The 25,132-nt window shown below is 43.0% G+C and overlaps 1 protein-coding gene across 7 annotated transcripts in view; it reads right to left on the bottom strand.

Moving 5' to 3' along the window:
- SLC44A3 (solute carrier family 44 member 3) overlaps positions 1-25,132 on the bottom strand; it is an 83,480-nt gene that overhangs the window by 22,407 nt on the left and 35,941 nt on the right. For 5 of the 7 annotated variants that reach the window (XM_079942392.1, XM_079942390.1, XM_079942389.1 and 2 more), the window contains 3 exons: positions 16,606-16,771; positions 5,780-5,936; positions 3,252-3,338 (listed from right to left, as the gene is read on the bottom strand). In XM_079942392.1, coding sequence (XP_079798518.1) covers positions 3,252-3,338; positions 5,780-5,936; positions 16,606-16,771 — 410 coding nt within the window. The remainder of the gene's footprint in view (positions 1-3,251; positions 3,339-5,779; positions 5,937-16,605; positions 16,772-25,132) is intronic. The other 2 variants (XM_079942393.1, XM_079942391.1) reach the window with 1 other exon arrangement.

Genomic DNA, 25,132 nt, shown 5'->3' with positions numbered 1-25,132 from the left:
CCTTCCCTCACTTTGAGCTCACTTTCCTTTGTCTACTGCCAAATGAGATCAACAATAGCTTTGACTACCATTATACAACAACTATCTTTATTCTTACAAATCTTTAGTTCACGCTGCTTTCCAGTAGTTGATTTAGACTAGAGGTGACCTTTCCCTCCCCACCAATAGTCACGGCATTCTTTCTTTCTTCTCCATCCTTCCTTCTCTTCTTTCTCAATCTCCTAAGCCTTAGGCCTCCCAGTGGTGTCCACATCAGCTGGCAGTGCCTAGTCCTGTAGGAGTCACCCCACATTAAAGCTGCCCCGACAGCTGGTTTAGGCCCAGGCCTAGTGCACGGGCACCATGAACAGAATCCGGAAGACCTATCCCTGTTTGCAGCCCTGATTCACTATGAGCTGGATCCTCCAGGCTCGCTGAGCCTTCCTGTGATTCAGGGACAACCATTCCCACTGTAAATCTGTTATAAGGATTCCTCCCCTTTATAATGGTAATTATAGTGTGATTAAATCTAACACTACTTAGGATCTTGGAAACATTTTGAACTCCCCAAAGAAAAGGTACTGGGCTAATGTAAGGTGCTGAAACTTCAGAATGCAGCAAACACATCCCTTAGGATAAGAGGGCAGCGAAAACAAACATGAACATGGTATGAGACAGTGACTTTCAAACATGTTCAAGCAGCAGAGCCTGTCTTTAAATGAAACCTTCAGTGGAATCCCACTCCTAAACCAGATAAAAGTGGAGCTGCTCTGGTTGCAAGGCAGGGGTGGGTGCTGGTGGTGGTGCTGGTGATGGTGCTGGTGATGGTGTTGCTGGTGCTGGTGGTGGTGCTGGTACTGGCTGTGGTGGTGGTGGTGGTGGTGGTGGTGCTGGTGGTGGTGGCAGTGCTGGTGGTGGCGGTGCTGGTGCTGGTGGTGCTGGTGGTGCTGATGGTGTTGCTGGTGGTGGTACTGGTGCTGGTGAGGCTGGTTGTGGTGGTCTTGGTGATGGTGGTGGTGGTGCTGGTGATGGTGCTGGTGTTGCTGGTGGTGTTGCTCGTGCTGGTGGTGGTGCTGGTACTGGCTGTGGTGGTGGTGGTGGTGGTGGTGCTGGTGGTGGTGGCAGTGCTGGTGGTGGTGGTGCTGGTGCTGGTAGTGCTGGTGGTGCTGATGGTGTTGCTGGTGGTGGTACTGGTGCTGGTGAGGCTGGTTGTGGTGGTCTTGGTGATGGTGGTGGTGGTGCTGGTGATGGTGCTGGTGTTGCTGGTGGTGTTGCTCGTGCTGGTGCTGGTGAGGCTGGTGGTGGTGGTGCTGGTGGTGGTGGTGCTGGTGATGGTGCTGGTGCTGGTGTTGCTGCTGGTGGTGGTTGTGGTGATGGTGTGGTGGTGGTGGTGGTAATGGTGCTGGTGATGGTGTTGGTGGTTTTGCTGGTGGTGGTGGTGCTGGTGCTGGTGTTGTTGGTGGTTTTGCTGGTGGTGGTGGTGCTAGTGATGGTGTTGCTGGTGGTGTTGCTGGTGCTGGTGGTGTTGCTGGCGCTGGTGGTGGTGGTGGTATTGGTGGTGGTGGTGGTGGTGGTGGTGGTGGTGGTGGTGGTGGTGGTGATGGTGTTGCTGTTGTTGCTGTTGGTGGTGCTGGTGCTGGTGCTGGTGCTGGTGGTGGTGCTGGTGCTGGTGGTGCTGGTGGTGTTGCTGGTGGTGGTGATGGTGGTGGTGGTGGTGGTGGTGCTATGGGCCCAGAACCCACCTTTCCTCCTCCTCACCCATTTCTTCCCCCTCCTGAGTGGTGGTCCCTGCCGCACCCACAGGGAGCCCCTAGGCTTCCATGGGGCAGTGAATGAGGGACATGGAAAGAACCTGAATTTACATAATACAATGAGGGCACTGCAACTCAACCTTCAGTTCTTAAAGGGCTATGTGGCCAACATATTAGTATATCAACGGTCCCACTGCTTTTGTCTTTCTCATCTGTCTATATGTTTCTTAGCTTGATTTTCATGTAAGTATATTTTATCACAGTACTTTTTTGTAATGCATCTCAAAATCTTTGTGGAATAAGTTGGTATCTGGATATGTGCACAGAGTTCTAGGAGAGAGAGGCTGGCATATTACACTGCGGCAAGACACTCATAGGGTTTGGCCTGACTTTGCTACAGGATCCACCATTCTGAAGGTGCTGTGGTATTTTACTGTGTTTTATACATAATGGCTTGAAGTGATCCAAGTGAAAACTAAATACACTCTAAAATGTATTCCAGGATTCTTAAGAAGAGCCTTAAATATAGGGTTTTACAACAAGACGACTACAGTCTCCCCAGAACAATGAAAGATATTCTTAATGCCACTTACAAGACATTAAACATAGATGGCCTCATTAGTCCCTTTACTGCTACTGGCATATTTATTGGGAAGAGGGGCAATAATAAGAAGTACTTTTCTAAGTGAGACAAAGTATAAAACAGCCTGCTGACTTATAAAAATAATGCTTTGTGTAAATTTTACTAAGGGTTATTAAAATTTCCTAAATTATCTGCAGAAAAATAAAACATATATTTAAATTTCCATCAGTTTGAAAGACTCAGGAGAAAAAAAATCCGAAATTCAAACAATCACAGTATGCAAGTTTTCTGATTTTCAAAGGAGTATTTATAGCTTGAAAGGGAAAGGCTGGCAAAATATGTAAAAATTAGGGAGGCAATTCTTTTCCTATTTCAGGAAAATTATAGTTCTTGGAGAAGACATTGAAAATTAGCTCTCAGTTGATACACACGCCTTGTGTTAGAGTTTCTAAAGCCCCCTCCTCTTTTTATTTCTGAAAAGAGAGACACTTTTCTTTCAGAATTTGAAGAATGGCATTAATGACCTAAAGTTCTAAGGTAAAGGTCTGCAAACTACAGCTGAGGAACTAGATCCATCAGACACAGAGTGCTTCCCTCTGGCCGGAGCTAAGAATAATTTTCACATTTTAAAAATAGCTGGAAAAATTCAAAAGAAGACTATTTCTTGATACACGAAAAATACAAAATTCAGATTTCAGTGCCCATAGGTAAAGGTTTACTGGAACCCAGTCAGGCCCGTCCAGTTACCCCTTGCCCGTGGCTGTTTCTTGCTGCCGCGGCGGAGCTGAGTAGTCGTGACCCAAACTGAATGACCCCAAAGCTGAAAACTTTTACACAATCTGGCCCTTACAGAAAAACTGGCCAACCCCTGACCTAAGAGATGATGCCCACTGGCAGGCCCCTCCGTGTGTCCCTGGGGCACGTGGCAGGAGACATACCTGGTTGAAATGGCCCAGGCATTTGTCAAGACACCGGAAGCAGCAGTAGCAGCATCGGGACACACAACTCGACCAGGCACCGTGCTGCTGGGGTCAGGTTAAGAACGAAAGGATCAGTGTCAGAAACAACACAGGAAAGAGATAAGCAGGCAGTTTCTGTGAACATACCGTGTTCCTACTTGGAGACCCACGTACCTGGGGAAGCACTGCGGCAGTTCTCACTCGGTAGAGAAGTTCTTCTATTCTGTATATGCTACTCCTGCTACTAATTATTATCATTTCTACTGCTAGGGAGCATGATTTCTCTCCTGTGGGCTTACCTGTTAGGACTGCTGTTAACTTCAGCAGAAAGGGAAGTGGGTTAGTCCATATTTACTAGCAAAGGTGAAGTAGACCTCCTGGTTCTAGTAAAAAAAAAAAGAATCAATCTCTCTTCCCTCTTCACCTTCCCCTAAGTGTCTTCAATTATAAACTCTGCTTTTTCAAACCAAAGTCTGTATTCATGAAAAATTCACATCCCTGAGACAATAAAGCGAATGCACTGTAGATACTAGTTACGTGTTCACGTAAAAAGAGTCAGGTTTAATTTTTTTGGAAATACATCCTATAAGTGAGCCTTTCAGGGCTAAATTTTAAGGGATAAATCAGTCCTTCGAAATGTAACTTGAACTTGTGTATAACTCAGGAATGAATAATTTAACGAAACTTGTTGCGGGGAGGGGTGATTGAATGTGCCCAGACCCAGAGTGGAGGATCCCTGAAAACAATCCTGAAATAGCTCTCTTTGAGGACCCCAGGAATAACTCAGCCTTACCTGGACATTTTCTTGTCTCAATGTTAATTCAATTGGATGAAATTTGACCTGGATACTTTTCAGCCTGGCCATGGTTGTAAATAAGACACTTAATGTAAGAAGGGTCTCACAGTGGCCGTGTGAAATGTTTCACTTGTAGGTACAGTATGGGGCTGTAAGGCTGCTTAGGAAGACCATTTTTTTTTAACCTAAGAAAGGACACATTTCTCCAACAGTGACACCACTAAAAGGGAGTTTGGCCCCTTAGTCCTTATGGGATCTGGCGAGTAATAAATAACCTTTTAGACCTCTGCCGGAGAGGATGAACCAGTAACTTCTCTTTCAGATTTATGGAGGCTGTTTCCCCAAAGAATTTAAGGTGTCTAGCTCTAGGGGAGATAGTTAGTCCCCTGCTGCTCATTAATTTGTATCTATTACTAATGCATACATATACCTAAATATGAATATATTTAATATATATAAACTATATGAATATATTTAAAATAAAAAAGCTGCTCTGTTCTTCAAGAAATCCTTCTCCCAAGTTTCCTAAGATTGAAGGATCAATTTCAAAATGCAAGAGCCGGAGTAGCTTGATTTGTCCTGGATGTGCAAATGCTTCTTCAAGTCACAGCAGTGCTTCAACAGAAATACAAGAAAATACTCTCTGATCAGGGGCAACGGTTTAGCATGCATTTCAAGATGAGGAAGCTAGATAATTTTATGTGAAATTCAATCAATTGTTCCTAATTAATATACTAATCTTAAATCTTGATTACAGACTTAAATATCAACAATTCAGATTTCTGCTTAAAAGAGCAAACAGAAACAATTCTAAAGTATAATTATGAACCCACATGTAAAACTTCCCCAATTAACTAAGAGCACACACGTATACTCAAAAGGTTGGACTCATGTACGTTTGAGAAACTCTGACCAAGTCACCAACGCTGAGGTGGGGATGGGGTCGAGATTAACATTGTGTGAGAACAGAAAAGTTGGGGAAAATCCAACCTTCCCTTGTTTGGCAGGCCAGAAATACCATGAGAACAGCTGTTTTCCTGGTGTTTTGGTTTCCACTGCCATTCATAACCAAATGTGCATGGAAATAAAAACCAGGGAGGAGAAAAAACCCCAGGCACAAAAGCTCCACAGTTTTCTGTCTTTGGAGCTGAGATTGAGGTCAGCTTGCCCATTTCTAACTATCAAGCACGTGCGTGTGTGCGCGCACGCGCACGCGCACGCACACACACACACACACACACACACCAGCAACTTCCCAGGTCACCGTCCAGGAAACACAAAAGGTGGGGAATATTTTAGCATTAAAACAGAAACAAACAAACATTATTCTTATAGTGTATTTTTCTTTCTTTAAAAAATAAAGCATGATAAATGTCCGTAAAAACTTGCTTAAATTGCATGTTAAGAATTCCTCCCATTTGTTCAGCATTTAAATAAGAAGGAAAACCAGCAAACTCAGAGCTATGCCCTCTCCACCCCACCTCTGCCACCACATTGGAGAAAATCCAACAAACAAAGCTATGAACAAAACAGGGACCGGGACAAAAAGATTGCTGGGGGTGGGGGGATGGGACCTGAAGAACACTGGAGCTTTCTGAACGGCCACTGGCACAGGTCACATTCCTGTCCCAGGACCCAGTGTAGTTTTCCAGCGATTAACTTTTCTGTAACCCAAACACGGAGCGCACTCTGTTTTAGGGTGCTGCCTTACCTTCTCTTTCAGAGTGTTATAGATGTACATGAGAACGGCTCTTGGCATCCTCACCACAGTGATTAAAAATGACCCTTTGACAACTGTTCCCTGATGGTAGCAGAAAAGAATGGAGAGAGATGAAAGGATCGGGCGATCAGGAGGGTCATTTTTATTTCTGAGAACAGGAGAAAAAAAGACAGCATTTAAAAAACACTATTTAGAAAGAAACGAGAAACTTCTCTCTGGTTCAAATCATCTGTGGTACTAACAATTTAGAAAGCAGGGATGCCATCCGCATTTGGCAAGTTTTTTACACTCCTTGGTAGCTAAGGTTAAATGATTTCTTGGACGAAGTTAATTCCATTTGGTGGCGCTCAATGTTACAAACATGGAACAGAAAATTAAAAAAAAAATACTGATGAGTTAAACAAGTTTTCCTCTTTACCACGCCTACCACCTCCACCAATCCATTAAATTGCGTATTGATTTCATTTTCAGAAGTTTAATTATATAATAATCCCCAAGGTTTAAATTACACACGTGCATGTGTAAATATTGCCAGTATTAGCTCGGTGATTAAAATCACCACCAAATCACATGACCAGGATTGGCAGCCAGAGAGGAACCAGCTTACAGCGAAGGGAGGAAACGTTCTGGCTTTCACACAGCTCCAAGCTCCTGAAACCCAGCTGATTTCTGCTCTGCTCTGTAAAGGTCACTTCACTATGAATCATTTACCGGACTTCATGACACAGCTCTCAAGAATGCAAAAGTCAGTTTCACAGGCAGGAAAAAAAGTGAAAAAGAACAGAATGGGCATATCCCCTACCCAAGCCTGAAAGATAAAACAAAGGAGGGAGGGCTGATGCAACCCCTCCCCCGACACTCTGATGCCAGTTCTAGAAAATGAGGCCCTTTCCGAAAAGCCACTTCACTGATTCCAAGTGAAGCTTGCTTTCTTCATAATGGATTATTCTACAACTTGCTCTGGTTGCTAATAAGTCACTATGAATTAAGGTTTTGACAAGAATCTAGGTTTTGAGGGAAGAAAAGGAAATTGTTCAGAAATGTTTCAAGAGTTGGCAACAGCCGTATTTTGCTGTTACTTAAATCATCCAGGAAGGAATAGAGAATATGAAAGTAATATTGCGAGCAGAATAACTGCAATCCAGTTGTGCCACAAAAAGGGCGATGTGTGTTTCAACTCAATATTGTTGAAAATAGGAAATACCAGGGAAGCTATTGCTGATATGAATTCATTTAGATCTGATAAACTAGAAAAGTAGCACAGCCAGGAAAATCTGACACATTTTTTTTCCTTTTCCTCATTCTTTTTTTTAAAAGGAAGAATGTTTACTTTCCCATTTAGGAGATTTATGTGCCTTAGAACATATTATGGTGCTCAAGAGGGGATGCAGAGAGAAGAAGGCAGCACCTGCTTTCCATCTGGTAGGGAAACAAAGGATTCACAGGCCACTGTGAACTGGGCCTTGGGGGCTGGTCCTCCGGGTACTGAAGTTTGGGGTTAGGCACCTGATTGCCAAGGCTTTGCTGGGATGGGATTAACCATTTCAGGCAGAGGAGTGTCTGCACTGTCTGGACTGCCCTTATCCATGTTGCATCCCAGTGATGGCTCCAGCCGCTCCAGGGCTTGGCTGGAAGAAGATGTAGACATTCCAGAAGCTGAGTTACCACGTGAGAGAGAAAACCTGAAAAGAAGGCTAGCTTATGGAGCCAGGAGTCACTCGATACCCACCCTGAGAACTATAATGCCACCCCACAGGGAAAGGTCAATCAGTGGAGGGTCTTGGAGTCCCCACTTTCTCTCCCTAGACCTTTTTTCCATGTTCAAAGGTAACATCACCTTATCAGCCCTCCTCCGCTATGCATGTGGCTGGGGCCTTCACCTCTGTTACCTTCACAACCAGCAAAAACTGCCTTCAGGAAGAGGCTCTGATTACACCTGGTGAAGCTTAAACTGAGACTTCACCATATTTTGAGAATTGGCGTTCGGGACTGCAGTGCAGCGAGGGGTGTATTGGGCAGCTCAGTGATGGGCTTGTGAGGATGCTAGGGCCTCCCGTCAGGCCTGTGCCTCTGTCTCTAGGGAGTACTGCACGCTGAGCCTCTTCCACTGGGTTCTGTGGGTGGTGGCAGTAGGAAGACCCCGGGCAGTGTGAGAGAGCAGGAGATTCGAGGATGCGCCCCACACGCCTAGCTCCCCTACTTTTAAACTTGTGGCTGCTGAGTGCTAAAGGTGCCTGACCCTGTGCAGTGGAGCCAGGGCCCCAGGACACTGCATCAGCTCAAGTCACTGGACAAAGCATTTAATGGTTCCATTCATCCAAGTCTGTAGCTCCTCTGGGTCATGGTACGTAAGTGCTGTTTTGCAACTACTATTTGCTGGGACCGTAGAGCATAAGTCGAATCCAGCAACTTCGGGGTCCTAGAGGCACGTTTTAGCTCCAGTTAGATCCAGCCTAGTGCTCATTGAGAACTCTTCAACAGTATGGAAAATTCATTTTGTGCTATGGCTCCTGGACAAGGACTGGGCTGCACAGGATGGATGGATGGCCTCCAGTGCCAACCTGGTCCTGAGCAAAGGAGCATGGTGTGTCCCTGCAGAGACCTTGTCCTTTCCTGATATTTCTTTCAGCAAAACTACTGCAAGATGGGATTGTGATGACTGTGGGGAAGCTGTGAGATTCATCTTTCCAGTCTCAAAGAAAATGGAAGCTCTTTGCTATGAAGAACAGGTCCTCGGCGGCTCTTCTCAGGGTTAGGAAACTCATCTGTCTCCTACCTACATTCCTTAGGCTCCGCTGTGATTCCACTTCCTCACTTCCTCCTCAGCAAATCCAAAGCAGCTGGAAACCATCTTTTGTATAGCTGCAAACGATGAAGTCATGCCTCATGCGCCCCTTCTCCAAACTGAGCGGTGCTGGTTCCTTCCTATCACATCTCAGCCACATCTTTATGGCTCTCAGTTGACCCCTCTTCAAGCAAATGGTCGTAAGAGGGAAATGACATAGGTTGCCCATGTCCTGGTACTTGATGGTCTTTGTATGAACTCTTCAGCCCTCTTACTGCTTAAATGAATGACAGAGATGAATGCACTCTGGCTATATTTAATTCTCACCCTGAGTGCAGGCTAGAACATGAGATTAAAGAATGGTGAGCCCTGAGATAAGAAAAACCTTGAGGTTTCAAAATTAGCACACAGTCAAGAAGAATGCAGAACTCTTTAATAAATGAAATAGTAGTGCTAAAAATAAATCAGCATGCATTTTACTTTGAATTAGTTTGTTTATTTTTATCAAATATATGAAATATCTTAAAAAGTCAAATAGTACTGCTAGGCGTAACAGGAAAAACAACAGTTTTCTTTCCCCACCACTAATTTTCTCTCCCTGGAGGTAATATTTTAGCTGTTTCTTCTGGAACTCACCCTCACACTTCTAAATTACTTGTTCTTACTGCTATTTCTTGATTTTTTTTTCAGCCTCAGAGACTGTCAACTGACTTCCCACCATGGAAGATGCAGGTTTTATTCTCCTACACAGCCTAAACTCCCCAACACACTCATTTTCCCACCCCTCTTCTTCTCAACATAATTACACTGAAGTTTTTAATGTTTTTTTCCCAGCTTTATTGAGATATAATTGACATATAACATTATGTAAGTCCAAGGTACACAATGTGTTGATTTGATCCACTTATATATTGAAAAGTGATTACCACCATAGCGTTAGCTAACACCTCCATCACCTCATATATTTAACCATTTCTTTTTTGTGGTGTGAACATTTAAGATCTACTCTTTTAGCAACTTTCAAGTATATAATACAGTCTTATTAAGCATAATCACCATGCTGTACATTAGATCCCCAGAACTTATTCATCTTCTATCTAGAAGTTTGTACCCTTTAACCAGTTATCTCCCCTTTCCCCTACCCCCAGCCCCTGGTAACCACCATTCTACTCTGTTTCTGTGAGTTCAGCTTTTTTAGATTCCATATATAAGTGATATCATCCAGTAACTGTTTTTCTGTGAATTATATCACTTAGCATAATGCCCTCAAGGTCCATCCATGTTGCTGCAAATGGCAGAATTTCCTTCCCACGGCTGAATAATATTCCATTATATATATCACATCTTCTTTACCCATTCACCTTTCGATGGACACTTAGGTTGTTCCCATACCTTGGCTACTGTGACTAGTGCTGCAGTGAACATGGGAGTGAAGATATTTCTTCAAGATAATTTTTTTATTTCCTTTGGATATACACACAAGAAGTGGGATTGCTGGACTGTATAGCGGTTCTGATTTTAATTTCTTGAGGAACCTCCATACTGTTATACTGTTTCCGTAATTGCTGCACCAATTTACATGCCCACCAACAGCGCACAAGGGCTCCCTCTTTTCTACATCCTTGCCAACAGTTATCTCTTGTCTTTTTTTTTTTAAATGCTTGGCTTTATTTATTTATTTATTTTTGGCTGTGTTGGGTCTTCATTTCTGTGCGAGGGCTCTCTCTAGTTGTGGCAAACGGGGGCCACTCTTCATCGCGGTGCACAGGCCTCTCACTATCGCAGCCTCTCTTGTTGCGGAGCACAGGCTCCAGATGCGCAGGCTCAGTAGTTGTGGCTCATGGGCCTAGTTGCTCCGCGGCATGTGGGATCCTCCCAGACCAGGGCTCGAACCCGTGTCCCTTGCATTAGCAGGCAGATTCTCAACCACTGCGCCACCAGGGAAGCCCTCTTGTCTTTTTGATGATAGACATTCTGACAGGTATAAGGTGATATCTCATTGTGGTTTTGATTTGCATTCCCTGATGATTAGTGATGTTGAGCACATTTTCATGTGCCTGTTGGTTATTTGTATGTCTTCTTTGGAAAAGAAGTTCAGTTCCTCTGCTGATTTTTTAACTGGATTTTTTTTTTTTTTTTTTTTTTTACTATTGATTTGTGTGAGTTCTTTATATATTTTGGTTTTTAACAGCTTATCAGACATGCAATTTGCAAATATTTTCTCCCACTCCATAGGTTGCCCTTTCATTTTGTTGACTGGTTCTTTTACTGTGTAGAGATTTTTAGTCTGATGTAGTCTCACTAATTTTTGCTGTTGTCACTTGTGCTTTTGGTGTCATATTCAAAAAATCATTTCTAAGACTGATGTCAAGGAGCTTTTCCCTTACGTTTTCTTCTAGGAGTTTTATGGTTTTAGTTCTTATGTTTTAAGTCTTTAAACCATTTTGAATTAACTTCTGTGAACAGTATAATAAAGAGGTTTAATTTTATTCTTCTTCATGGGGTTATCCAGTTTTTCCAGAACCATTTACTGAAGATATTATCCTTTCCCCTTTCTGGGATCTCAGTTCTCTTCTATTGATCTATGGGTCTATTTTTATGCCAGTACCATACTGTTCATATAGTACCATACAACACTATAGCTCTGTTGTATAGTCTGAAATCAGGAAGTATGATGCCTCCAGGTGTGTTCTTCTTTCTCAGGATGGTTTTGGCCATTTGGGATCTTTTGTGATTCCCTACAAATTTTAGGATTCTTTTTCTATTTCTGCGGAAAATATAATTGAAATTTTGACAGGGAATGTATTAAATCTATAGATGGCTTTGGGTAATATGGATATTTTAACAATATTAATTCTTCTGATCCATGAACACAGGATATATTTCCATTTGTTTGTGTCTTTCTTTCATCAGAGTCTTGTACTTTTCAGTAAACACATATTTCACCTCCTTAGTTAAATTCACTCCTAAATATTTTATTGTTTTTGATGCTATCGTGAATGGGATTGTTTTCTTTATTTCTTTTTTAGATATTTTGTTGTTAGAGTATAGAAATGCACCCATTTTCTGTATGCTGATTTTGTATCCTGAAACTTTACTGAATTCATTGATTTAGTCTAACAGTTTTCTGATGAAATCTTTAGGATTTTCTATATATAAGATCATATCATCTGCAAACAAAGGCAATTTTACTTCTTCTTTTCTGATTTAGATGCATTTTCCCCCCCTTTTTCTTGCCTGATTGCTCTGGCTAGGTCTCCCTGTACTATGTTGAATAGAAATGGTAAGAGTGGGCACTCTTGTCTTGTTTCTGATCTTAGAGAAAAAACTTTCAATCTTTCACCACTGTGTTTTAGTTAATGTTTAGGGTTTACATTATCAGTACATAAATAAACTAAAATCAGTACATAAAAAAAAATACAACTGATCCAAACAGTGTATTCTGATTATATTTCCTTTTCTGTACAACTTTTGGTTTTTCCTTAAGTTGATAATGTTTCACATTTTTTATTTGCTTGGTTTTCCATGGACTTCACCAAATGCTTCACCAAAGTATAAATTTTTTCTCTACATATTCAAACAACACATCTGATATTCTCTCAGTTTGCTTTTTATTTTTTCTTAGAGACATCCCTCCTGGAGCCCACTGCTCTCCAGCTCCTTCTCGGACTGGTTGTGCTCTATACCTGCTGACTAGCTACCCTCCTGGTGATTCCCTTCTTTTCTTCACTGTGTTGGAGCCCATTTCCTGAAGCTCATGTTTTCCTCCCTGGCTTACTCATTAGTTTCAGTGGAGAAAGGATGTGGGGAGGAAATCTTTTGGGATGTTGTATGCCTGAACAGGACTTTATCCTCCTTTACCCTTGACTGATAGTATGAGTAGGTCTAGAACTTTAGGTTGGAAATAATCTTTCCTTCGAATTTTGACAGCCTTGTCCTACTGTCTCCCTGCTTCAGAGTTGCTGTTGAACATCAGATCTCATTCTAGTTTTTTTTAAATTTAATTTTACTTTTTATTGAAGTACAGTTGATTTACAATATTAGTTTCAGGTGTACAACACAGTGATTCAATATTTTTAAAAATTATACTCCATTAAGGTTATTATAAAATATTGGCTGTATTCCCTGTGTTGTACAATATATCTTGTAACTTATTTATCTTATACATAGTAGTGTGTACCTCTTAATTCCCTATCCCTACCTTAACCCTCTCCACTTCCCTCTCCCAAATGGAAACCACTAGTTTGTTCTCTAAATCTGTAGGTCTGTTTCTGTTTTGTTATAGTCATTCACTTGTTTTATGTTTTAGATTCCACATATAAGTGATAACATATAGTATTTGTCTTTCTCTAATTTATTTCACTAAGTATAATCCCCTCCAGGTCCACCCATGTTGTTTCAAAATAGCAAAATCTCATTCTTTTTTATGGCTAATATTCCATTGTATAAATATGCCACCTCTTCTTTATCCATTCATCTACTGATGGACACTTAGGTAGCTTCAATATCTTGGCTGTTGTAAATAATGCTGCCTGAACACTGGGGTGCATATATCTTTTGGAATCAGTGTTTTCATTTTCTTTGGATGTATACCCAGCAGTGGAATTGTGGGATCATATGGTACTTCTATTTTTAGTTTTTTAAGGAACCTCCATACTGTTCTCCATAGTGGCTGCACCAATTTACATTCCCACCAACAGTTACTTGGGTTCCATTTTCTCCATGTCCTTGCCAACATTGGATATTTGTGGTCCTTTTGACTACAGCCATTCTGACAGGTGTGAGGTGATCTCTCATGGTCTTGATTTGTATTTCTCTGATGATTAGCAATGTTGGGCATCTTTTCATGTGCCTGTTGGCCATCTCTATGACTTCTTTGGAAGAATATCTATTCAGGTCTTCTGCCCATTTTTAAATTGGGTTATTTTTTTTGATATTGAGTTTTATGACTTCTTTATATATTTTGGATATTAACTCCTTATTGGTCATATCATTTACAAATATCTTTCCCATTCAGTAGGTTGTCTTTTCATTTTGCTGATGGTTTCCTTTGTTGTGCAAAAGCTTTTAAGTTTAATTTGTTTATTTTTGCTTTTGTTTCCTTTGCTTGAGGCAATAGATCCAAAAACTATTACTATGGCTTATGTCAAAGAGTGTTCTGCCTGTTTTCTTCTGGGAGTTTTATGGTTTCCAGTCTTACATTTAGGTCTGTAATCCTTTTTAGTTTATTTTGGTATACAGTATGCAAAAATGTTCTAATTTCATTCTTTTACATGTAGCTGTCCATTTTCTGGCATCACTTATTAAAGAGACTTTCTTTTCCCCACTGTATATTTTTGCCTCCTTTGTCATAAATTAATTGAACATAAGTGCATAAGTTTATTTCTGGGCTCTCTATTCTGTTCCATTGATCTATGTGTCTGTTTTTATGCCACTGTAGCTTTGTAGTTTCGATTACTGTAGCTTTGCAGTACAGTCTGAAGTCACGGAGTGTGAAACCTCCACCTTTGTTCTTTTTTTCAAGATTGCTCTGGCTATTTGGGGTCTTCTGTGGTTCCATATAAATTTTAGGATTATTTGTTTTACTTCTGTGAAAAATGTCATGGGTATTTTGATCAGGATTGCATTAAATCTGTAGATTGCTTTGGGTAGTACGGACATTTTTACAATATTAATTCTTTCAATCCATGAACACAGGATATCTTTCCATTTATTTGTTTCATTTTCAATTTCCTTCATCAAAGTTTTATAGTTTTCAGTATATAGGTCTTTTACCCATTCTAGTTCTTGATACTTTGCCTGTGATCTGTTATTCTCTGTAAAGCTTCTGGGATCTTCTCTTTACTCATGTCCTCCAGATCTGGGAAATTTTGATAATTTCTTCCCTTCTTTTTTCTTCGTTCTCTATTTCTGGAACTCATATTAGTCAGATGTTGGGTGTCCTAAATTAGCCTCTGATTTTTTATCCTTTTTCTCCCATTTTGCATCTCTTTATCTTTTTGTTCTACCTTCTGAAAGAGTTCTTCAACTTTATATTTTAATCCCTCAATAGAAAAATATCACTCTGCAATCATATTTTTAACTACAAAGAGGTCTTTCTTGTTGTCTCAATATTCTTTTTTTTTAATTCTTATTTTATGGAAGCAACATTTCTTGGTTCTTTCTGAGGATATTATAGTTGTCGTTGTTGTAGTTTTCTTCTGCTGCCTGCATTGTCCCTATTTTCCCTAAGTTCTTTTTGTTTGTTTGTTTTGTTCATTTTGATCTTTTTCTTTCACTAGAGGCGCCTTCTAATGTTTAACAATCACTGGTTATCAGTTCACATTTAAGAGTGGGGCACTGAAAAGTGAATTAGAGGTTCTATATGAGCGTGACTGCTGACCGGTGAGTTCCACGACCTGGTTCAGAGTCAGGGAAACAGGCCATTTCATTGGGGGACCCCCACATGGCACCATCTGTAGGTCCTTTCTTTGGGTTAGACAATTTCTCCAAAGAAGAATCCGATAATCTCCTGCCAAGGAAATATCAACCTGGCTGTCAACATCCTGGAGGCTAAGCTGTGGAGTGTGGGTTGGTAGTAGGTAGAACACTATTCAGTATTTAGACTTTCACTTGCTCCCCCTTCTTTCAGTGCAGAGCCTTGCCCCAGCCTCAGCTGTGCCAGATGCCCCACGTCCAGACCCTCTCTGATGACTTCTCCAGAGAGCAAAGCTCCCGTCTTGTCTTCTGCTGGTGTGAAGGAGGGGCCCTGGGGCCCAACTGCTCCTTAGGAAGACCTTTTTAAACTAATCTTTGGAAGCACATTTTACACTTGAATTCCTGAGCCTCTCTAGTTTTTGTGGCTCAAACCAGCCTCCTCTCCCACCGAATGCACAGAGATAGGGAGATATTCATTTCACTGGAATTTAAATAAAAAGCTCTCATTGAAAATGCTTTGATTTTGTGGTACTAAAATAGCACAAAATCACTGCTGTCAGAGAGATATGACCTGCTGGCCAATTTGGTTAGAATAATCTCTGCTCCTCTACTCAGGAGTAAGCAGCACACATCACCCCCTCCAACGGCTCAAAGGTTCTCAATGCCAAGGTCTACAGCCCTATGTGCGTTCTATGGGCTCTCTAATGACGGAGGCTCCCAACAGCACCTCTGTAATAAAACCCACAGTACCCCTTACCATCAGGAGGTAATTGCTCAGTGGCATGAATCATCCCTGGTTGACTTTCTTACCCCCACGAACCCTCATGTTTTTCTGCTCATTTAGGCTGAGAGATTAGAGGAGGATCAGCCCCATAGGAGTAAACTTCCTGTTCTGAGTCCAACCCTGTCATTCTACTGGCCGTGTTCTTCTTGCCTGTGGCTTTCTCTTTGCCTCATGGAGAGTAGCATACACAAAAGAGGTAAAGGGTTGAGATTGTGTGTGTGTGTGTGTGTGTGTGTGTGTGTGTGTGTGTGTGTGTATGTCCTCAATTATTTTGATGAGGTAAAGGAGGATGAACACTTAAATAAGTATCATAGTGAACAGAGAAGCAAGTAATTAATTCACTAGCACTTAACTATATGAACATGAATTATATTTTATAGTCATGTACAATTCCCTTAGGATTTAAAATTGTTTTTCAAGAAAACATTCTCCTCATTTTGCATAGGATGAAATGAAGCTCGCAGAATTTACTGAAGTGTGCTCCAAATAGATCAGTAATGTTTTTAAAGTTTGAAGCCCGTAATAATGGATATTTACAGGAGAAGTCAACCCCTTCTTTTGGATATCTTTCAATTCTAAGCGGTACAAATACTTCCCTGTTGGGCTTCCTTCTGGATTTTCTAGCTTAAAGTAAAAGAGGTTGGAAATGTGACAGATTTAAGATACAACATTTCTTTTTACTACCAAATGAATATCCCTCCTAATTTTGAGCTTGGTCTTTTACTCTTGCCAATCCTTTTTGAGAGGTCATGTCAAAATTTCAAAATATCTTTTGAGATACACAACATGAAGCACACAGACAAATCAATAGGAATAACATGCTAGACCTACCTGTTGAAATAACATGTAACCACTGCCCCAGCTATAGTCATTTGCTGGCATGCAAGGATGAATTCACTAGTCCAGATGAGGCCAATTAAATGGTACCACCACATATACCGAATGCCCAAAAGAGGCTTATATTCCACTTGGCCGCCTTCGATGACCTGTGCAGCTCCTAAAGTTTAAAACACAAACATGCTTTATACCTATGTTTTCCTAAGTATGGAAGAAGGTTCAACAGGCCATGCTTCCTCATACCTGGGCTTTGGCATTACACAAAACACAGATGCCAAAGTAAATTTTGAAATACCCACCATGATATAAGATCTCCATAGCAAAACTAAAAATTGAGCACACACATTTAACTTATGAATAATATTAACAGGGATAATTATGATGACTGATTGGCAGGCAATCTGCAAGACACTTGACCTATACTCTAACACTCGCCCCACTTTACAGATATGAAAACTGAGGTTTGGAAGAGTCAAGTGACTTTTGCAAAGTCTCATTGCTCATGACTGGTGGAGGGAGAATATAAACCTGGACACACTGGACTCTAAAACCCATGGTTTTTCTACCACAACACTTAGTGATGCAAATAAAAATTACGTTCATGGAAGCACACAAAGCCATTAGGACTCTGTTATAGAACCCCACTTCACCAGAAGTTTAGACTTAATAAAAGAGACAAGGATCTTCATTTTTTCAAAGGGATTCATTTCAGATTTCATTTCAAGAGCAAACTCTTCTAGGACATTTAAAATATCTACTGGGCCTCAGTGTTAAGCTTCTAGGTTCAAATCTCAGCTTCACCCCTTTTTGGGTAGCTTGGGGCAAGTTATTCGGCCTCTTGGAGTTTTAGTATCCTTATCTGTAATACCCATATGCTGGTGGTAGTTCAAGAGAGAGTAGAGTGGGATTACCTGGTCAGTGCTGGCCCAAAGAAATATCACTACGTAAGTGATAACGATTTTTATTATTATTATTAAATTTCAGGAGCACAACACTGTATTAAAGCGAGGCCAGTGATGCAACCCCAGCAATGCTCTGCCATTCACTGGTTATACCCTGCTTTATTTGCTCTCATCTAAAGAAGCCTTTGAATTAGCTTTGAAATTCAATTCAATTCCATTTGGATCTAGTAAAACCAAATCCCAGCTCTGCAGCTGCATTTGACCTCTAGACGTCCTCCGCTGTGTGTCTTAAATAAACTACTGTGAGAAAGAAGACGGCACTTTGCTCTTTGGCAAAACCTACAACTGGAAGAAAATTTAAAGATAGTTTCATATTTCCTTTCACAGCTATCAATTGCTTTTAGGTTCATAATTCATGCGTCTTTAGACATTCACAATAGGGTCTGTGCAAAGGAAGTGGGAGAAGATAATCATGCCGTAGAGCAAACTAATTCCACAGACTAAGGCTGGTCTTAGTAACTCACGCTCTGTGTTCTGCTGAACAAGAGTCACATTGTGAGACATAGTGCAGCAGCTTGGTTTACAGAGAGAAGTTAATATTTTATTGAACAGTGGGCTCATTCTGGCTTGGAAGCAACCTCTGATTCAGGTAAGGCGCTGGTAAATGCTTATGCTTTTCCAAAATGGGTGTGTTTCAGAAAAGCATTCCCAATCCCAAACGAGGTGACCCCTCCCAACTAACAAGCAAGTGTAGGTAGATCAGGTGAGTGGAGACTTGGAGAGCCACTCCTGGAATAGCAGAAGTGATGGGGCCAGTCAACATGCACGCTGATGCCCCCACAAGGTCACCAGTGATGGGGACAGACTACAGTTTGCAAGAACAGGTCTACGACATCACACATGGTTCGGGGGGTGGACGACGTTTCCAAAGAACAGGAGGGATGATTTCCTTGACAGACAAAAGGCAAGTAAGTACAAAGGCCCTGGGTGCTAAGGGGGGATCGTCTCTCCTTGGGGCTGCCCTGTGCTGCCAGGGGCACATTCACATACATCCCAGCTTGGCACACAGATGGCGACAGTCAGCAAGTAGAGAATGGCTAAAGGGATAAATCACGATCCACGCAGGCCTTCACACCCTTGGCATTCTGCACAGAAGCAGAATTCATAAATTATTCTTGACTGCCTACTTGCTTTTGAACACCTTTACTGAAGCCATCATCTACTTATTTTTCTGGTTCCATTACACCAGACTATTTAAAGGTTTTCCTTTAGGACAGGGATTTTCAACCTCTCAACGTAGCAACTGGCATTTCGGGTCAGATAATTCTTTGTTAGGGGCAGGAGGGATGGAGGCCTGTCCTGTGCATCGTAGGATGTTTAGCAGCTTCCTTGGCCTCTACCCATTAGATGCCAGGAGCTTCTTCCCTCCCCTCCTCCAGTTATGACAACCCAAAATGTCTCCAAACATTGCCAAATGCCAGGTGGGGGACAGAACTGCTGCTTCAGAACCACTGCTTTAGGCAAACATTCTCCGAAGAATCAGGCACTCTGGCTTCAGGAAGAAGCTTAGGGTGGGGCAGGCGTGTTTATGCGCACAGGACTGCCCTCTCCTGGATGGCTGGGTCGGTGCAGGTAGAGCCTCTCATCAAAATACCAGTCGCTTGGTTACTAAGGACCATTACCATATAGCTACCACTAAGTGTAGCTAACGCGCGTGGGAACTGGATCCCAAGATGAGATTGATCTAGGGGGATGGCGGTGGAAAGGACACTGAACTGGAAGAGGGCTTGGTTCCAATCTCAGCTTTGACGTTTGTGATAAGCAACCTGGGCCTCGGTTCTCTTATTTTAAAGATGAAGTGGGAAGATGAGATGAACTCCAGGGCCGTAGTTATACAGTGTGAGAGTCACGCAGGCTGAGATTCACATCTCTGTTCTGTCTCCTAATGGCTGACCAACCTCAGGCAAGTTATGAGGTTGTGGGACATTTTAAAATCTCTGTTTCATCATCTGTAATCTGAAGACACTAATACCACTCCCTTGTTGATTCCATCTAGTCTCACGGCTCTATAAGCCATACACATAGCTGTTACGAGGATTAAACAGGTAGGTGCTTAGAACAGCGAATACTATATAAGGTCAGCTATAGTTGAGGTACAAGTAGGTATGATTCCAGTTCTGAAATGAGCAAATATTTATTTAGCATATACTGCATACTAGAATTATGCTGGACATGAGCTATCAGGGGAAAAGATGAAAAAGGCAAACACAAAAATCAGATATCATCAGAGTGAATATCACATTTGCTACATTAGTTTATTCATCTCCCCTTCTTCTGGACTGTTTATAGTTCCTCCTCCAACCTCTAAGAGTTTTTCCCATCCTCGCGCTCAGTCAGTGGCCTCACTTCCGGTTTCTCTGAGAAAACTGAAGCAATCGGAAAATCTCTGCTAGCACCTACCCCCATCTCTACCCCTTATCGTCATGTGTCCATAACCGGACCCCCCCTTAATATGATAAACTGTCTGTGATCCTAAGGCCAACCCCTGCACTAGACCCCCCTTTCTCACCTAGTTGAAGATATCACTCCAGAAATTTTCCCTCTCTTTCTTGCTTCATCAGAATATTCCTCTCTACTGAATCATTTTTAATCACCTCACATCTTTAGAAAACAACCCTACTTTTTTGTGTGTGTGTGTGGTACACGGGCCTCTTACTGTTGTGGCCTCTCCCGTTGCGGAGCACAGGCTCCGGACGCGCAGGCTCAGCGGCCATGGCTCACGAGCCCAGCCACTCCGTGGCATGTGGGATCCTCCCGGACCGGGGCATGAACCCGTGTCCCCTGCATTGGCAGGCGGACTCTAACCATTGAGCCACCAGGGAAGCCCCCAAACCCTACTTTTTGACTCCCTTTCCTCCTCCAGCTTCCTTTCTATTTCTCTGTTCCTATTTACAGCCGAACTTCTAAGACTGTCTCTTATTGTTTCCAATTCTTTTTTCTCCACCTTTCTCTTAAACTGCTCTAATCCTGATCCAGCCCCCACGCTTCTCTGAAACTGCTTTGTTTCACTTCCATGTCGCTAACTGCAATGGTCAATACTTAGTTCTTACCTGATTTGTCAGCAGCACTTGACACATTGAACCCTTCACCCCAATTCCAGGACAGCACATTTTTCTCCTCCTGCCCACTGGCTGCTCCCTTTCAGTTTCCTTTCTTTATTCTTCCTCATCTCCAAGACCTCTTAACATTGACATGCTCCAACGCACAGTCCTTGAATTTCTTTTCTATCTACACTCATTCAAATCTCATGGTTTTAAATACTATTCATGTGTTCCCCAATTCCCAAATGAGGTCTATAGCTGGCCCTCTCCAGAAACTTCAGACTCAAACAGCTAACTCCCTACTTGACATCTCCATCCAGCCGTCTAAAAAGCATCTCAATCAACACAACTAAAAAAGAACTTCTGCTCTTCCCCGAAAACACTCCAAAGTCTTGTCCCATCTCAGCTGATGGCCATCCCATCTTCCAGTTGCTCAAGCTAAAAAAACCTCAGTTTTATCCCCAACTCCTCTTTCTTTCACACCCTTCATCTAATATCCGGAAATCCTTCAGAATATGATATGTCACACCATGTCCACCATTACAACCCTGTTCTAAGCCACCATCACCTCCTCCCTGGAGCACTGCCATGAAAATGTAAGTCAGATCATGTCACTATGCTGCTTAAAATGCTGTAATGACTTCCCATTTCAGAAACAAAGTACCTATAATGGCCTACAATGCCCCAGGATCTGACCCTGTGCTCTGACACTCACCTGAACCATTCTCTCCCTCGATCAGGTCACTCTCACTGAATGGGCCTCCTTGCTGTGTCCCCAGCACCTCTCCCTCTTGCTGTTCCCTTTGCCTAGAACATTTTCCCTTCCTTTGCTTAGTCTCATGGCTCTGCCCTCACTCCCTTCAAATGTTTGCTCACAAATTATCTTCTCAACAAGGTCCTCCCCAGTCACTCAATTCAAAATTGGACCCCCCTCCTTAAGCATTTCCTATTACTCTTCTCTGCTTTATTTTTCTCCTCACCACTTATCAACTTTTAATATACTATAAAATTCACGTACTCATTTAATGCCAATCTCCCTCTAGCTTCCAAACTAGAAGGAGAGCTGTATCTCCAGCATCTGTAACAGGGTCTGATATAATAAATGTTCAATAAATATTTGTTGAATGAATGACTGTATGAATGAATGAACCAACCTTCCTCAAGTAATACATCCTATCATAGAGATTTGAGACAACTTTCTAGACGTCTTCCTAGAGATCATCATTATATCCCGGAGGAAAGGCATCATGCAGCTAGCTATAAGTCTGGGTATTACAAGCAAGCTTTAAAGCATTTTGAAAGACTGAGGTGATACTGATATCATATTAATGATCAATGTAAATGGCAGTTTCTCAAGGGAGGCAGTCCAGTTGGTTGGGATAATTTCCCAAAGGATGCAGGCCCGACTTAAAAGGGTTCTGTATTCTGGCACATTCTGTGCACTTGGCCTTGTCCAGCAAACGGGCTTAGTGTTCTGCTGACACCCATCCTGCCTGTGCCTCCTGCTGGTTCAGCTTCTGCTCTGACAGCACGAGGATTAGGGAAAAAGAGAAGAAAATCTCACTGACAGCGCACCTGTGGTTCACCTAGTTCCTTCTGTGTATACATGTCATTTAACACAACATTGATGTGAATTCACTTCCTGACTCAGCACACACGTAACTGAACTCACTCAAGGGCTGTGCACTGACCGCAGAGACAGAAAGAAAGAGACACAGTCCAGGCCCTCCAGATGTTCATTCTCTTGAGGGAAGACAACACACACGTCATTATCTTGCATTATTGTTTTTTATAGACCTTATCACTACCTGACATCATCTATCTACTTATTTATGCTCTCTTTCTCCACTCACTAGTACCTTTATCTGGTTCACCGCTGTATCTCAGTACCCAAGCCGCATAGCAGGCATTTGAGGAATATCCGTTGAAAGAATGAAGAATATAAAAAACGCAGGGAAAAACGAAGAAGAAATATCTAAGTATGCCTGGGCAATTTATAGGAGATTTTCCAAGAAATATATTACTCAAAACAAATCTTGGATAATGACTAGTTTTCCATGAAGTTTGGGGGAAAAAGTTGGGGTGAAAGTTAGGAAGAGGAGCAGATTCTAGACAAAGACCACAGCAGGTGCAAGGGCACCGGGATGTTCACAGAGATTGTTTCCCCTCACATTTCCCCACAGGGACCATAAACTTCTGAAAAGCAGGGGCTGTTTTAAATTTCTCCTGAGCAATCTCCCTTCCCCCTGTTCCTAGGACAGGACTGGGCCACTAGGAAACTTTTGTGAAATAACTTTAATCATCTTCTAGATCTCTGATAACTTAAAAAAGGACAATTTTCTTTGAGACTGTGTTCTCAAATATAACATGCAGAGCAGAGAATAAACCACAAAGCTGAAGCGAGTGCTAGACATTGTCTAGTTGACATTAGTTCCTACTATAAGGAACACATACTGTCCCTTATCTGCAGAGCAAAGCTCTGGTCCCATCTCAGCCTCCTAACATCATTATGAGGCAGCCTGGGGAAAGCACCATTTTTCCACTGTATAAAAGGAAAACGTGAAGCCCAGAGGATTAACATGCAAGGAAGGCCGGAGCCATCCTGGATCCCAGGTCCCTTGACTGGAGACCCTCTGTCTGACCTGCTGCCTCCTTTCCAAGCATGGTCCTTTGCCTTTAAACACGCTGAGCACATCCCTGCGATGACCTCTTCTAACTGCAGTACCACTGGGAGAGAAAGCCCCCCCTTCCCCAAATGGGCCTCTTTCTTCTACTGTTCCGACTGTGGGGCATCCTGACCACCTTACGGTAACTGGGGGTCATCAGATCAACTGGGCTCTTTCCAACCTGCCAACTGCACCTACTGGATTCCCAAGGTTATTTCTGTTTTCCTGTAACTGCTATTTTCACTGGATTTAGTAGTCACTGTCACATGGCTGGTGGCAGACAAGTCCCAACTGACTCGTTACCATCATTACTGAGGGCCTGGTTATGCTCCACTGAAACAATCCTCAAACAAGCCAGAGTTTGTCAACTAGTTAAGAGACTGATTGACAGTCACTAGAGAAATAGTTCATCAAAAAAATGGCAAAAAGTGATCAACCTAAAGTTCACTTTTTCTGCATTTTCTTTTCTTTTTTACCCATTAAAATATTAACTCATTCAATCATCTGACGCAATAAAAGTCTTACAGTATTTACCCACTGAGGACACCCCACAGCATTGGGAACATTGGGTGGAGACTGAAGAGAGAGCCCGAGGGTCCTGGGACTTCCTGAGGGACATGAAATGAGAGAGTCAGGTGCTGTGCAGGCACCTCTCACCACCCGGATCACCTGGGCACCTGCTGAAGATCAAAACAAGCAGCAGATGACCTGCCCAGGCGCAGAGCCCATCGTCCGGGCCCTGCATGAAAAGGCCTTTGAAGTCAAAGGGAGTTCTGTGCACCTGGGTCAGCCCACAGGTGAGTGGAGAGAAGAGGCAGGTGGCCTAAGGGGACGGCGGGTCTGGTCTCTATGACGCCCAGCCCCGGGGAAGGGGGAAGGCAGTCGCTCTGTGCGACACCCTCTCCTGTGAAGCCGAACGTCACCTGCCCACAGACCCCTACAGTAGGTCCTGGGCACCCGGTTTCCTCTTCTTGCCCTTCAACTCCTCTCACTTTTGCTCATTTTGCTCCTTCCACAGATAGAGAAGGGCTGCGCTTTAATATGTGACCTCTGATGTGTTGCCTTCGGCCCTACAGAGCAGCCCATCCTCTCCCGGCCCCTCCTCTCAGTCCTGTGGCCCAGGCCCTGGGCCCAGCTGGGGCCGAAGTGGGGGAACTGAAGGACAGCCCTACTAGCAGCTCACCCCCAAGCTGGCCCTGGGGCGTGTTCCTCTCCAGCTATATCCCCAACTCCCAGGACCAGCTCTCGCCTTGTCCCCTGCGAGCAGGCTCCCTCCTGAGCTTGGACATGACCCCACTAAATCCCCTTTGCCTTTTTCTGTACTTTCCGATCTTCTGGTAATTTCCAGCCCATCCTCCGAGAAGCCTTCCCTGACTCGCAAAGGGGGTTGGAGCCTCACTGTGGTACTCCACAGCTCCCCAAATGTCTCCTCTTGCGATGCTCATCCGCCTTTGCCATCCACACCGTGGGGAGAAGTCACCACTCTTCCCAGCGCCTTGCCAGGGCCTCGTCCCCCCAGTGCTCACCTAACGTCTGTGCATTAAAGAACGAAAGAACGTGTCCTGCTCCAAATCATTGAGGGTTTAACCACAGAGACAATTCCCTTCACTCAGACTTAGAGCCCATAACGACAGCGGGGCGGGCAGCTGTACCCTGGAGGCTGGAGTAGGAAGGTCCCTCCCTGGTCCTGAGCTGTACTTCCCAGGGCCTCACCTCTCCTCTGTGATTCTTTTTTTTTTTTTTGTGGTACGCGGGCCTCTCACTGCTGTGGTCTCTCCCGTTGCGGAGCACAGGCTCCAGACACGCAGGCTTAGCGTCCATGGCTCACGGGCCCAGCTGCTCCGCGGCATGT

This window comes from Stenella coeruleoalba (assembly GCF_951394435.1).
Source record: "Stenella coeruleoalba genome assembly, chromosome: 1".
NCBI lineage: Eukaryota > Metazoa > Chordata > Mammalia > Artiodactyla > Delphinidae > Stenella > Stenella coeruleoalba.
The sequence above is the reverse complement of the archived record's forward strand: the minus strand, read 5'-3'. Positions and strand labels throughout refer to the sequence as shown.